General features: G+C 47.6%; 1 protein-coding gene across 2 annotated transcripts; it reads left to right on the top strand.

Annotated features, from left to right (window-relative positions):
* The first annotated feature begins 1,541 nt into the window (after positions 1–1,541).
* Positions 1,542–13,553, top strand: ADPRH (ADP-ribosylarginine hydrolase). 2 transcript variants are annotated; one of them, XM_036447463.2, is made up of 6 exons: positions 1,542–1,649; positions 2,936–3,038; positions 4,784–5,107; positions 8,270–8,630; positions 10,282–10,731; positions 10,781–13,553. In XM_036447463.2, exons 3-5 carry the CDS (start codon positions 4,795–4,797, stop codon positions 10,697–10,699), a joined length of 1,092 nt encoding a protein of 363 aa, XP_036303356.1. In that variant the 5' UTR covers positions 1,542–1,649; positions 2,936–3,038; positions 4,784–4,794; the 3' UTR covers positions 10,700–10,731; positions 10,781–13,553. The 2 variants fall into 2 exon arrangements, with proteins under 2 accessions (XP_036303356.1, XP_036303358.1); XM_036447465.2 differs by lacking the exons at positions 1,542–1,649; positions 2,936–3,038 and adding an exon at positions 3,073–3,296.
* The last annotated feature ends 910 nt before the right edge of the window (positions 13,554–14,463 follow it).

Here is a 14,463-nt window from a genome sequence, read left to right as displayed (position 1 = left end):
AATTGGTGCCTGGGCAGGGGGTTGTTATTCAATGCAGCTGGTCCTGAGGTCAGCCATGGGGGCCTGTCGTCTGGTTTTGTTGTTTTTCTCGGCCTTGAGCTGAAATATAACCGAGGCCTAGAGCTTATCTCTAGAAGGGAAGGTTAGGGGGTCCAAACTGCAGGACCACTGATTGCTAGGGGAGGAAAGGTCACCCTGGGGGTAAGGTTCCACCCTCCAATTGCCTGTCGCCAGGCCCCTGGGGCTTTCTGCTCTGGTGACCTCTATACTTGGCCCATTGTCCTTGCTCTGCTACTGTGCCTAACGGCCGGCCACAGATTTTTTTTTTTTTCTTCAGATAGGTAGAGATAGTTTTATAAAACGATAAGAATCACATTTCGGAAAACATTTTAAATTTAATTTTACTTGAATTTCACAAACAAGAAAGACATGTTGATGGAATTGCTGAATTCGTATAAAATATTTCCTCTAGACACGAGGCACTTCCCCTAAAATATCTTCAAGACTAAAATAAGGAAAAGAAATTGTGAGAACATTAAAGGTTGAAGGCACTATTATTCTCAAGATCTCATTTTTGTGTGTCTAGATTGACTTCCTGCTGTGAAAGATGAGTTCACTGGCCCAGCCACACTGGCATGAACACGCAGTCCTGAAAATATTGAAGCTCTTCTGTCCCCGTGAGTAAAGATCAGCCACTGCTCTCCCCAGGGCTCGCCCTCTCTCCTGGCTGCCCCACCCTATCTCCCCAACCCCCATCTCCTACAGGGGAGAGGGGAATCCTGCCCAGCCTTCCCAACCCTTTCAACACGCACCCAGGGCCTTAGGTAAGGCTTTATTTGCAGAAAATATTCAGTGTGAAAACCATTTGAAAACCCCTGCTCAAGGTCAGCCCTCGGGCCCTTGAGGGCTTGCAGTCAGGAATTTCCGAGAATGGACCTGCCGCAGATTTCCGTCCGCTTTTGCTCTTACAAATGCTCCGTTCTTTATTCTAGCCCGAGTCTCTTCTTAGTACACATATATGTTGATTCTAATTTTTTTTTTTTAACTGGCACGTTCACTTACTTATTTAGACAAAAGTTCTCTTAGTATTTCTTTGCTTTTATTTACTAGCAGGATGGAAAACAATCTTCAGCTGCCAAATAAATGCCAGGAGTTAAAATGAATCCTAGCAGCCACCCTCGGGAGTCCAGTTCTGGTCCGCCTTCACGGGTGAGGCGCCCAGAAAGTTGAAAAAGGCCCTTTTTCTAAGTGTTTGGCCACACAGCCGGCGGGAAGACCAGGCCTCGGCCCGGGGCCCACGGGGGCCGCCGACAGGAAGCCGGATCTGGGGTCGCGGCCCGAGCCTCCCGGCCCGGCGGCAGGCGAGCAGGCCCCGTGGTGCCCCCCGCGCGGGGCGGGAGCCGCTCCGGGGCCGGAGATCGCGGGGCGGGAGCCGCTCCGGGGCCGGAGATCGCGGGGCGGGAGCCGCTCCGGGGCCGGAGATCGCGGGAGCAGAAGGCACCGCTCCGTTGGTTTCTCTGCGCGGTGCCGGCCCCGAACGCGGCTCCGCCCGAGGCAAAGCCCGAATCCCCGCCGCCCGGTGCCACGCGCCGGATCCGGAACTCGCCGCGACCCGCCCCAGTCTCGCGTCCCCACTCCTCGGCCATTAGGTACCCGCCTTGCTGTCCTCCCCTGCCTCCTGCCTCCTTCCCCTGCCTCCCCTCTTCCACCTCCTCCCCTTCTGTCCCTCTCCCGCTCCTTCCCCTGCGCGCCCCTCTCCCGCCCCCTTCCCGGGCGCGCTCCGCTCCCGCCTTCTCGCCCTGCACGCCCCTCTCCTTCCCTCTTCCCCTGCCTCCCCTCTCCCGCCCCTTCCCCCCCCCCCCCCGCGCACCCCTCTCCCTCCTTTCCCTTTCCCCTGGCGTCCCTCTCCCGCCCCTTCCCCCCCGCGCACCCCTCTCCCTCCTTTCCCTGCCTCCCCTCTCCCGCCCCTTTCCCCCCCCCCCCCCCCGCGCACCCCTCTCCCTCCTTTCCCTTTCCCCTGGCGTCCCTCTCCCGCCCCTTCCTCTGCCCGCTCCTTCCCCGCCCCCCCCCCCCCCCCCCCGCGCCCCTCTCCAGGCGCTGACCAGGTCCCACCAGCTCTCCCTCCCCCTCCTGCCTTCCCTGTGTCGGCCTTGTCCCGGGTGCTCGGTCACCCCACCTCCCCGGGGACCTGGTGCACTCGGGCGCAGCGTTTCGGGGTCGCCCTCCTCCCCCATCCCGTCTGGGACAGGCGTGTTTCTCCCCCCCCCCCCCCCCCCCGCCCCGCCCCGCCCCGCCCGCCCCTCCAGAAAGAAGTTGAGGTCTGCCTGGAAACAGCTGAGCAACCTTAAGTTTCGAATTTATAGTTGGGGAGAGACTTGTAAATGCTCCGAGGAATGTAAAAGGTGAGCGCGGCCTGAAAGCGGAAGGCTAGGGCTGTTCCTTGTGAAAGTTAAAAGGATTTTCCAGCGGAAAGAGATGGTCATTGTCCCCCCCCCCCCCCCCCCCCCATCCCCCCGCTCCCCCTCTCCCAATTCCCCGCTTGTAAGTCACAAAACACATATTGGGTGGAGCCAGAGGAACTACAGAAAGGAAGCTGAGGACATTGGGAGGACGGGGCCAGAGGGACTAACACTGGTCCTGTGAAGCCGCCAGCGCAGGCCCGGAGCCCAGCGAGCACCTGTGGCCTCCTTCCACCCCCTCCCTCTCTCTGATTACTAGTACAAGTTGGGAAAATCCAGGCCCAGGGTGGGTGGCTTGCCCACAATCACGCAGCTGATTCTTGGCAGACTCAGGTCTAGTGGCCCACAACTCCAGTTTCTAGGCATCACTTATAATAATAAAGCATGTAACTAACGTTTTACAAATGTCCTTTGGGAGCTGAGAAACTCAGCAAGCTCAGGACTGATAGGCTCAGCCTTCATTCACTCTTCCCCAGGTGCTGGCCAGCCTGCGGTCCCAGGCCGGTGGCAGTGCAGCTCGGGAAGGACTCTTGGAAGCCCCAGCACTGGAACTGTAAACCCTGAGTCAATAGGGTTTGGGTAAGTGGGAGGGAGGGTGGGCATCTTGGGTGTGGAAAGAGCTTGAGCTGAGGAGGTGCTAGTCTATCAGGTGCTTAGCTGGCCTATGCAGTGGGGGGGATGGGTCCAGTAAAGGCTTTCAACGTGAGACCTAGAACTTGAGCGTTGAGGCACCAGGAGACAGGGGAGAACTGGAAACGCACCTTGCAGGAGAACCAGCACTTGACCAGGATTAGATTCATGGAGGTTATCTTAGCTGAGCTCCTAGGACTCTAGAAGGTAATCATTTAGAAGAAAAACAGAATTTAAATGTTGTTATTGAAAGGAAGGTTGTGAGAAGAAAGTATTCTCGTTCAGTAAGAGAAAAATCTTTTCCCTGGTTGTATTCATAATAATAAAAGCCTAAGCGAGCATTGCAACCAAACAGAGGACCAAACAGCTGTGGGGGGTGAACAGGCCAGTGGGGAGGGAGGGGAGGCAGTGAGGGGCAACCAGGCCGAGGGGGGGGGGATGACAGTTGGGGGTGACTAGGCTGGCAGGGGGGCAGTTAGGGGCCATCAGGCAAGCAGGCAGGTGAGCAGTTAGGAGCCAGTGGTCCTAGATTGTGAGATGAATGTCTGACTGCCGTTTTAGGCCTGATCCCCAGGATCGGGCAGTTGGACATCCCTCAAGGAGTCCTGGATTGGAAAGGGTGCAGGCTGGGCTAAGGGGATCCCCCTCCCCCCTGCACATTTGTACACCAGGCCTCTAGTATGAATAATACAAATAGTGCTTATGATGTGCTAAGCACTGGTCTAAGTGCTTAACAAAAAAATCTATTTATTTACTCCTCAGAACAAACCCAGGCAATTGTTACTATTTTTATCACCATTTTAGAGATGTAGAGGCTGAGACACAAAGATATTGTCCAGTGAGTAGATCTGTGCTGGGTGAGTTGCCTGGAATCAGCAGATTGGGGTCCCAGTGCCTCCACTCGCTGGTTATGTTAATTTACCTTCTCTGAGCCCCAGGTTTTTTTGTGTGTGTTTGTTTTTTTTCCTCTCTTAAAAAAAAATTAATCCTCATCAGAGGACATTTTTCCATCGAGTAGTAGAGAAAGTAGAGAGGGAGAGAGATAGAGAGAAAGAAACATCCATGTGAGAGAGATACCTCGATTTGTTTTCTCCTGCATGCACCTGACTGGTGCTGGGGGTCAAGTCTGCAACCAAGGTACATGCCCTTGACAATAATTGAAACCGAGACCCTTCTAACCACTGAGCCAATCAGCTAGGGAAATCCCCAGTTTTCTTATCTGTGAAATGCAATCTTGCCTAAAAAAAATGAGACAGCGAACGTGCAGGTGCCTTGTGAACTGTGCTTTGTAATGGGAAGTATTGTTTAAGTAAAGGAGGAAAGCACTTCCAAGGCCAAGTCCCCACTAAAAAGAAAATGATAAGCTTGGCTTGCCTTGCAGAATGTAATGGGCTTGACACTCCCAGAGAGACAAAGATGGAGTGGTAGTTAAAATCATGGGCTTAGCTCAGTGACCCAAGACAAGTCACTTAGCATTTCTGAAACAGTATTATCTCTTAGCCCTCATTTAACTCATTCGTAAGATGGGCCTAATAATACATTCCTCACAGAGCAATTGTGAGTATTAAATAAGGTGCACTTAATACAGTGCCTTCAAGTAGTGAATGCTCAATAAAATGATAAATCTGTTATTTTTTTCTGATTTTTTTTTTCTCCCTTTCTCCTTGTCTGTGGTTCTTAATTTCCCCCTGCAGACGGCCTCACCATGAGTGGGGGACTGATTGAGAGGTATGTGGCTGCCATGGTGCTGAGTGCAGCAGGAGATGCCTTGGGGTACTTCAACGGGTTGTGGGAGTTCCTCCGGAGTGGGGAGAAGATTCACCAGCAGCTGGCCCAGCTTGGTGGCCTGGATGCCATAGACGTGCAGGGGTGGAGAGTCAGCGATGACACCGTGATGCACCTGGCCACGGCCGACGCTCTTGTGGAAGCTGGAAGAGTCTCAGACTTGGGTCGACTGTATCCCCTCCTTGCTAAGCATTACCAAGACTGCATGAAAGACATGGATGGCCGAGCACCAGGTGAGGGCAGCCAGTGGAGGTCTTGGGCAAGTAGACAATAAAACAGGCCCAAGGAAGTCATTAATGTTGACACAGAGATTTACATATCAAGGAGACAGTAGTTTTTATAATTGTGATAAAAAATGTCCCATAATTTATTTATGGCGATACATATACAGCCACTTAAAATTATACAGATAAATATTTTCTGATATGAAAGGATTCTATCTAATAAAAGAGCAATATGCAAATTGACTGTACCTTCGTAATACCCACAAGCCAGGCCCACCAGCCAATCAGTGAGTATGCAAATTAATACAACCAAGATGGCTGTGGCCACAGAGTGAGCAGGAGGGAGGCCTGGGTTTCCCTGGCAATGGAGGAAGCCAAGCTTTCTGCCTTCTCTGGTTGGCCCCGGACTCCACTCAAGGCTACAAGTTTTAATTATAGAAGATAAATAAATCCCAACAAAAATGGCGGTAGCCATGGTGCTGGAGAGAGCAGCAGGCTTGAGTTTCCCCTGGTGATGGAGGAAGCTAAGCTTCCACAGCCCTGGCCTGCCTTGGCCTCTGCTCAAGGCTATGAAGTTTCAATTATAGAAGATAAATAAATCCCAACAAAAATGGCTGTGGCCACAGAGCGAATAGGAGACTTGGCTCTACTCAAGGCTACAAAGTTTCAATTATAGAAGATAGATAAATCCCAGATACCAGGGCCTCCACTTGGGTTACCCGGGGGGGCATAGCTGTCCTGCAAACCACCACAGGCCCCTGGCCCAGACCACCCCGTGCCCCAAGGGAAGCCCCACCCTGATCCGGGACACCCTTCAGGGCAAACCAGCTGGCCCCACCTGTGCACCAGGCCTCTATCCTATCTAATAAAAGAGTAATATGCAAATTGACCATCACTCCAATACGCAAGATGGCTGTCCCCATGTGGACACAAGATGTCTGCGACAAGATGGCCAGCAGGGGAGGGCAATTGGAAGGGACCAGGCCTGCAAGGGAGGCAGTTGGGGGCGATTAAGTCTGCAGGGGAGGGCAGTTAGGGGTGGCAGGCCGGTAGAGGAAGGAAGTTGGGGGCAAACAGGCTGGCAGGGGAGCAGTTAGACATCAATCAGGCTGGCAGGGGAGTGGTTAGGGGGTGATCAGGCTGGCAGGCAGAGGTGGTTAAGGGCAATCAGGAAGGCAGGCAGGAAAACAGTTGGGAACCAGTAGTCCTGGATTGTGAGAGGTATGTATGACTGCTCATTTAGGCCTGATCCTACCTGGATGGACATCCCTCGAGGGGTCCCAGATTGGAGAGGGTGCAGGCTGGGCTGAGGGACACCCTCCCCCCTGCATGAATTTCATGCACTGGGTCTCTATTATTATATATTAAATGAAAAATTACATAGATTACAAATCCAGATGTACTTTATAAATTCACTGGTAATAAAGGATACATGTACATTTCTTGGGAGAAGTCTGGAAGAACACACATAAAGATATTCATAATTATATCTGTGTAGTGGGAGTATTTATAGTTTCTTATTTTCTTTTGCTTATTAGTATTTTCTAAGTTTTCTATAATGAACAAGTATAAAGGAAACATTTTATTTTCTTTTTAAAGAAAATGGAAAGTGTCTTGCCGAGACTCCTTTTGTTTCAGGTTTGCTTCAAGTGTTCTTGCCCCCTTGGGAAATTGTTGCAGTCACTTGTGTCACCAGGGGATTTAAATCACCTTTCCCAAGCCCATCTGACCTGCCCCTCCTCCTGTATTAATCAGCTTGAGCTGCCATCACAAAATGCCACAGGCTGGTGGCTTAACGAACCTTTATTTCCTCACTGTTTCCGAGGCTCAGAGTCTGAGGTCAAGGTGTCGGCAAGTTTGGTTTCTTCTGAGGCGGTTCTCTTTGGCTTATATCTGTGTCCTCTCTTTCACAGAGCACATCCCCGGTGTCTCTGTGCGTGTCCTGATTTCTTCTTATACTCATCACATTGCATTAGGGCCCACTCTGATGTTCTCATTTCTTTAAAAAAAAATATATATTTTATTGATTTTTTTACAGAGAGGAAGGGAGAGGGATAGAGCGTTAGAAATATCGATGAGAGAGAAACATCAATCAGCTGCCTCCTGCACACCCCCCACTGGGGATGTGCCCGCAACCAAGGTACATGCCCTTGACTGGAATTGAACCTGGGACCTTCAGTCCCAAGGCCGAGCCAAACATGTAGGGCTGATGTTCTCATTTCAACTTCATCACCTCTTTAAAGGTCCAGTCTCTTAAAACAGCCACATTCTGAGGTTCTACGAATTTTAGGGGACACAATTCAGCTTATGAGCTGATGAAAAGTGCCTCCTGATGAAAATGCTCCCTGTCTCACACACATACCCAGGGTCTCTGGTGACACCAAGAATTGGCATGCAAAGCCAGTCTGTTCATTCTTTCTCTACATCTGATATCTCATCCGATTGACAAGTGGAAAGGTTTCTTTGTCCACTTATGCCTTCCATGACCTTGTTGTGAATAACTAACCATAAGGGGACAGTAATACCACACCACACCCCACCATATATAACTGCCACTGCTTCTTCATGTGTGCATTCCCAGTTCCCAGTAGGATAGGGTGATAAGACAAGCCTGATTACACGGCTCTCACAGAGGTGGGGGAAACCAAGGACACATTGTGGCTCTGAACCCATTGCTCCGTCCTCTGAGCCTCGTGCTCTTCACTCCAGCTGTCCTCTTTCTGACATTTGGGAATTCCAATTGTTAGGATCTCCTTGGGGTCTTTAAGGGCTTGGGCTTGGAGGAAAAGGTTTTGATGGGGCTGCTAATGAGCTGGTTACATGATTTTGAGCAAGGTTCTTAAGCTCTGAGCCTTAGCTTATTTATTTAAAAAAAGAGGATAATATGTTATACTTACCTTTTTGAGTTACTGTGCTTTCTCAGTATTAACTGGCAAAGATCCCAAGGCTCTCTACACAAATCTGCTTCTTTTATTATTAATCTTATCAGGCTAAGGGTTATATATAAGGTAAGGTACAATGTTGGCTTGGAGTTTGAGGGTGTTCATCATAATCTCCCCCCTCCCCCCCAGTTTCCATTGAAGAGACTTGGAACCAGAGCTCGGTCTTTCCTCCTGCCGGAGCCTTTGCTCTGGCTACACTGACCCTATACCTTCCCTGACTCTTCCCCAGGAGGTGCTTCCGTAAAGAACGCCATGCTGTTGGAGCCGGACAAAGACAACGGCTGGAGGATTCCCTTTAACAACCACGAGGGCGGCTGTGGGGCCGCTATGCGAGCCATGTGCATCGGCCTCAGGTTCCCTCACCCCAGCCAGCTGGACACGCTGATCCAGGTGAGCATCGAGAGCGGCCGGATGACCCACCACCACCCCACCGGCTACCTGGGCGCTCTTGTGTCTGCTCTTTTCACAGCCTATGCTGTGAATGGCAAGCCTCCCTGGCAGTGGGGACAAGGACTGATGGAGGTGCTGCCAGAAGCTAAGAAGTACGTTGTCCAAGCAGGCTACTTCGTGGAGCAGAATCTTGAGCACTGGTAAGTTTATAGGTGCATACTCCTGCTGGAAAATCATTGCGCCTGTGTGCACACATGCATGCCTGTGTGTGCTTAGAGCTCTTAGATCATAGCTACTGTCATGGTTCTCACCATCCAGTTTTGTCATCTACTGCATTCAGCCCCCTCTCTGCCCACCTGGACTTCAAGTCCTAGCAGTGGTTGCCACTGGGTGGCCCAGTGAAGACCTCAATGAGTAGTGCAGCTGCAGTGCTTCCCTCATGTATAGGGATCCTCTTCCTATAGTCTTTGTGGCTATCTAGACTGAGATGAGCCAAAACCGGTTTGGCTCAGTGGCTAGAGCGTTGGCATGCGGCCTGAAAGGTCCCAGGTTCGATTCTGGTCAAGGGCATGTATCTTGGTTGTGGGCACATCCCCAGTAGGGAGTGTGCAAGAGGCAGCTGGTCGATGTTTCTCTTTCATCGATGTTTCTAGCTCTCTATCCCTCTCCCTTCCTCTCTGTAAAAAATCAATTTTATATATATATATATATATATATATATATATATATATATATATATATTGACTGAGATGAATTTTCCCATTCATCTCCTGGACCTTGTTTTTCAGTGTTGACTTGACACATAGTAATTTGAAATCCTCATCTAAGATACCTGAGAAATAGGTGGTGGTTTTTTGTTTTTACTAGTTAATTAGTAAGTGGTAAAACCACATTTCCCCCTTTTTCTGAGTTTACTTCACATTGCCTTTCTTAGAATAAAAAAGGTCCAGAGGCTTCCTGCTTTAATCACCCATGATCATGATGTTACAAAATTCCCTTTTGAAAAAACCAACAACACACAACTCTAGAAGAAGATGATGTGTTCATTAGTTTGACTGTAGTAATCATTTCACCATGTATATGTACCGTATTTTTCGGACCATAAGACGCACTTTTTTCCCCCCAGAAGTGGGGGGAAAAAGTCCCTGCGTCTTATGGTCCAAATACAGCCTACACATATGCTTTTTAAAAAAAAGTTTTTTTTACTTGCCTGGCTCTGTGTGGTCTCTGTGTGCTTGCCCGGCTCTAAAATGGTTCTAAATGCTGCTGTTTACTTTACAGGGTTGATTACATGTGTTTATGACTGTGATGTTGGGTTTTAATGCACATAAAATATTTTAGGACACTATTTGTTTCAGAATCTTTTTTTCTTCATTTCCCTTCTCTAAAAACTGGTGCGTCTTATGGTCTGGAGCGTCTTATGGTCCGAAAAATACGGTATATCACATCATTATGTTGTATACCTAAATATATATATAATTCTTATTAGAAAATAAAATGTATAAGGGTAGACTAAATAAATAAAGTGTGCCCCCTGAAAGGTGACATTTGACATTATTCTAAAAAAAAACCAGAAAACCCCCCACACATCTTTAATTCTCACCTTTAACTTGCTATGTGCCTTTCTAATTTAGCAATAGGCATCAGAGCCTTGCTTATATCAATCCTTAGCAAAACTTTATTGAATGGCTCTTACTTAGAGTTCATTTTAAATTTTTAATGTCATGTATGATATTATTATAAGAAGTTGAAGTCCTCTTTGAGTTTTTTTTCTGTTCACACATCCGTCTGATACCTTTCCCTGTGGTTACCAACTTTTCAATTGACTGTAGATTCTTTTCCTCCCTACAGGTCCTACTTCCAAGACCAATGGGAAAAGTACCTAAAACTTAGAGGGATTTTGGATGGCAAGTCAGCCCCTACCTTCCCCAAGCCCTACGGTGTGAAGGAGAGGGATCAGTTCTACACCTCTGTGAGCTACTCTGGCTGGGGCGGCAGCAGTGGACACGATGCCCCTATGATTGCCTACGATGCCATCCTTGCTGCGGGAGACTCCTGGAAGGAGCTTGCCCACCGAGCCTTTTTCCATGGCGGAGACAGCGATTCTACAGCTGCCATTGCTGGCTGCTGGTGGGGAGTCATGCATGGTTTTAAAGGAGTGAGTCCCTCCAACTATGAGAAACTAGAATACAGAAGCCGGTTGGAAGAAGTAGCCAGGGCTTTATATTCTCTTGGGTCGAAGGAAGATAGGGACTTCTTTGCCCTTTAGGGAGAGAGGATGTTCATTTCTGGTGGTTTTTTTTTTGTTTGTTTGTTTGTTTGTTTGTGTGTTTTTTTGTTTGTTTTTTTCCTCTTACGTAGTCCCCTTTCTGCTCAATTTCTTTTCACGTTTTCCAAAGTCAAGAGTCTTAACCTTGTACGTCCTCAGGGAATTTTGAGATAACAAGTCCCCGGGGCCCCTGAAACTCAGTCTTCCCAGGCTCATTCTGTTCTCCCGGAATCTGTCTTCTTCCTCCCCTGAAGAGTCTTTAACTCGGGTGATGGGGTCAGCATCTCCCAAGCTAGAAATCTTATAGCCTCCTATTTCTGTCATCATTTTCATCAGTTAATCTTTCATTAAGTTTTTTCTGTTGTTTCAGGTTGAGTTACCCCAAAAGTGGAACCTGGGGCAAGGATTTGAGTACAGATAGTTTATTTGAGAGGTGATACCAGGGAGCATTGGTATGACCATGGGGTTGCGAGACAGGGAAGAGAGGGGAGGCAGTACATGGTGCAGTAATGAGCAGGTTACCACTGTTAGCAGCTGGGACTCGGTCCTTGTGGGTCCTTTCTGTAAGGCATTCCTCATGGTTGCCCCCCATGAGAGATAAGCAGACCTGGAGTATTTATCCACCAACTTCCATCTGACATTGGCGGTCCTCACTGGTAAGCCCCTGGTGCTTCTCAGCCTGCCTCTTGTGCGAGGCAAACATTAATGCCTTCAAGTAGAGACTCAGATGCTTGCAGTGGCAGGCTGTAAGGTGCATGGGAACAGCCAGCAGTGTACACAGCTGATTCTGCTAGATGATTCTATCTCCTAAATATCCTTTACATCTGTCACCTCTTTTACCTTTTCTAAAAATATATATTTTATTGATTTTTCACAGAGAGGAAGGGAGATGTATAGAGAGAAACATCGATGAGAGAGAAACATCAATCAGCTGCCTCCTGCACTCTCCACTGGGTATGTACCTGCCATCAAGGTGCATGCCCTTGACCAGAATTGAACTGGGAACCTTCAGTCCACTCTATCCACTGAGCCAAACCGGTTAGGGCTCTTTTATCTTTTTGAAGCAAGTATTTTTTACTTGGATTTCTGCAACCCAAGCTAATCACATCTGTGGAGATGCTGGTCCTGGGCATGGCACTTAACGTGTTATTAGTTTGTTGTTGCTTATTTACTTGTCTTTATTCTCCTCTGTACAGAACCTAGCACACAGAAAATACGTAATCCGTCTGTATTACGTGAATGTGGTCAGCCTCCTATCTCCATTCTTGCCATCTTCGTTGCCCTCCAGAGTTATCTTTACAAATAACAAATTGGTCATGCTGCACTGCTAATGATGTCTAATGAATATATCACCCCTCTCTTCATTTCCTGATAAGTTTGTACTCATCCTTCAAACCCATCTCAGATAGGCCTTCTTGATAAAACCTGCCCTGATTATTCAGGCACAATCCCAGCTGGTTTTTACAGCCGGAAGTTGTAGGGACTTCTCTTCCTGACACTAGAATCCTGGCCTGGGGGGCCTGGTGTGGGGCGGGACCTGTCATTCCTCAGGGGAAACTTTGTAGCTGAAATCCCTCCCAAGTTTTGTTGTTGTCAAGCCTCAAATGAGGATATTTCCATTGCTTTTCAGAGAAAGTGGAAGGGCGGGAGGGAGGGAGGAAGAGAGAGAGTGAGAGAGAAACACTGATCTGAGAGAAACACATCAACTGGTTGCCTCCCTCTCATGCCCTGACCAGAGGCATGGCAGGGAGTGAACTTGCAAACCAGGTATGTTTTGCAAGACCCTTTGTAGTGTGGGCTAAAGCTCTAACCATGAGCACACCTGCCAGGACTCTCCTGATTTTAACGGATGTGATCAACCCGTTCCGAGTCTCTACCCCTCCTACCAATCTTTTTTTTTTTTCCTCCTACCAATCTTGAAGTTGCTTCTTCTTTAATTCTTTCCTTGTAAGACTTTCATTCAGCTCAGTTTCAGTTGTTTCTGAATGATGGTTTTTCTGAGTTTAGTTGTAATTCTGATGTGGTTGTGGGAGGACACAAGTACAGCATTCACCTATGCCAACTTTGGACAGGAAGGCCCTTTCTGAGTTTTGTCCTACCAGTGGTTGGTAAAGCCTGCATTTGCAAGACAGAGCACTTGAATTCTATTCACACTGGTCAAACAACAGACCCAAGATGCTTATATCTTACAATATAGAAAAGGGCAGAAGAGTGTATTTAACAATGTGAGGCGTGGCGTGTTTTGTAATTGGTTTGGCGAATGTTCTGAATAAGAAGCAAACATGAAATGATTTTATTTTCTCCAGCTTGAGCCTCATGCATTCTCTTTTGAAGCTGCTTTTCCTGTCTCTCAGAGTCATCTTGGGCAGATCACACAGTTTTTTGGTCTTGGGGTTGTTGGGTGGCGAGTATTAAAAACCCAATCCAGTTCATCCCAGTCCAGTTTTTTTTGTTTGTTTGTTTGTTTTTTAATTTCAGTTTTATTGAGGTACAATATAATTGATATACAGATGATAAGATATTTAAAGTGTAAACTGTGGTGATTTGATAATTTGTACATTATAAAATGATTTTATTTATCTAATTAACACCCCATCATCTCACATATTTATCTTTTTTTGTGTGTATGAGAACATCTAAGTTCTACTCTTAATAAATTTCAATTATATACTACAATGTTATCAATTACAATCACCATGTTTTAAGTCAGATCCTTATTTATCTTACAGCTGAAAGTTTGTACCCTTTTGTCAACTCTTCCTATTTTTCCCAACCCCCAGGCCCTGACAACCACTTTTCTACTCTCTTTCTATGAATTTGACTTAAATAAAAAAAAAATTCCAAATATAAATGACACAATATAGTATTTGTCTTTCTTGTCTGGCTTATTCCCTTAGTATAATGCTCTAAAGGACCATCCATGTTGTGTGTGTGTGGAAAATATATATAGATATATAAATATAAATATAGACATATATGCCAATATGAATTAAGTTTCATATATACGAATGGTTGGGGAGCACAAGAGACTTCTTTGGAAAGTTCTAACGTGGACATTCTGATAAAGGGGAAGTGTGTGGAAGGCCACCTGCTCAATTTATCGGAATTCAGACTTAGGGGAAACTTAGGGGAATGTCAAAGGTGGCACCCCTAATTATTCCTTGATCTTTCCAAACAAGTCTGTGCACTTGCAGACTCCCGCGGGTTTACTGGAATTCTATGCTTAATCCCTGGATGCCCTTGCCTAGAGGACAATGCAAACACATGTGTCCTCTCAAGATTACACACTCTACTGGTTGTATCTAAAGATAAAAATTCCAATAAAAGCCTAACGAGGCAAGCAATTGGGGCTGCCTGGCTTCTTTAGCCGGGCAGTCCCGTAGCCCTCTCCCCCACAGTGAAATTTTGTTGGAGAAATCTGTTCATCCGTTGTTCAGGGGCTGTTGGTCAGCCTTGGCAAAATTATCTCATAAATAAAGTGTGAGATAATTTTATTTACTAGAGGCCTGGTGCACGAAATTTGTGCACAGGGAGACTGGGGCTGTCCCTCAGCCCAGCCTACTCCCTCTCCAATCTGGGACCCCTCAAGGGATATCCAACTGCCCATTTAGGCCCCATCACAATCCAGGACTGCTGGCTCCCAACCACTCACCTGCCTGCCAGCCTGATCATGCCGTAAGAACTTTCCTGCCAGTCTGATCAATTCCTTACTGCTCCCCTGCTGGCCTGATTGCCCCTAACTGCCCTCCTCTGCAGGCCTGGAT

This window comes from Pipistrellus kuhlii, unplaced genomic scaffold, assembly GCF_014108245.1.
Source record: "Pipistrellus kuhlii isolate mPipKuh1 unplaced genomic scaffold, mPipKuh1.p scaffold_m20_p_2, whole genome shotgun sequence".
Taxonomy (NCBI): Eukaryota; Metazoa; Chordata; class Mammalia; order Chiroptera; family Vespertilionidae; genus Pipistrellus; species Pipistrellus kuhlii.
The sequence above is the reverse complement of the archived record's forward strand: the minus strand, read 5'-3'. Positions and strand labels throughout refer to the sequence as shown.

Bases quoted from the DNA above. Each gene is read 5' to 3' on its own strand.
- ADPRH (XM_036447463.2), top strand. From the start codon at position 4,795: ATGAGTGGGGGACTGATTGAGAGGTATGTGGCTGCCATGGTGCTGAGT. The intron at 5,108-8,269 runs GTGAGGGCAGCC...ACTCTTCCCCAG, and splicing joins CATGGATGGCCGAGCACCAG to GAGGTGCTTCCGTAAAGAAC. The intron at 8,631-10,281 runs GTAAGTTTATAG...TCCTCCCTACAG, and splicing joins GAGCAGAATCTTGAGCACTG to GTCCTACTTCCAAGACCAAT.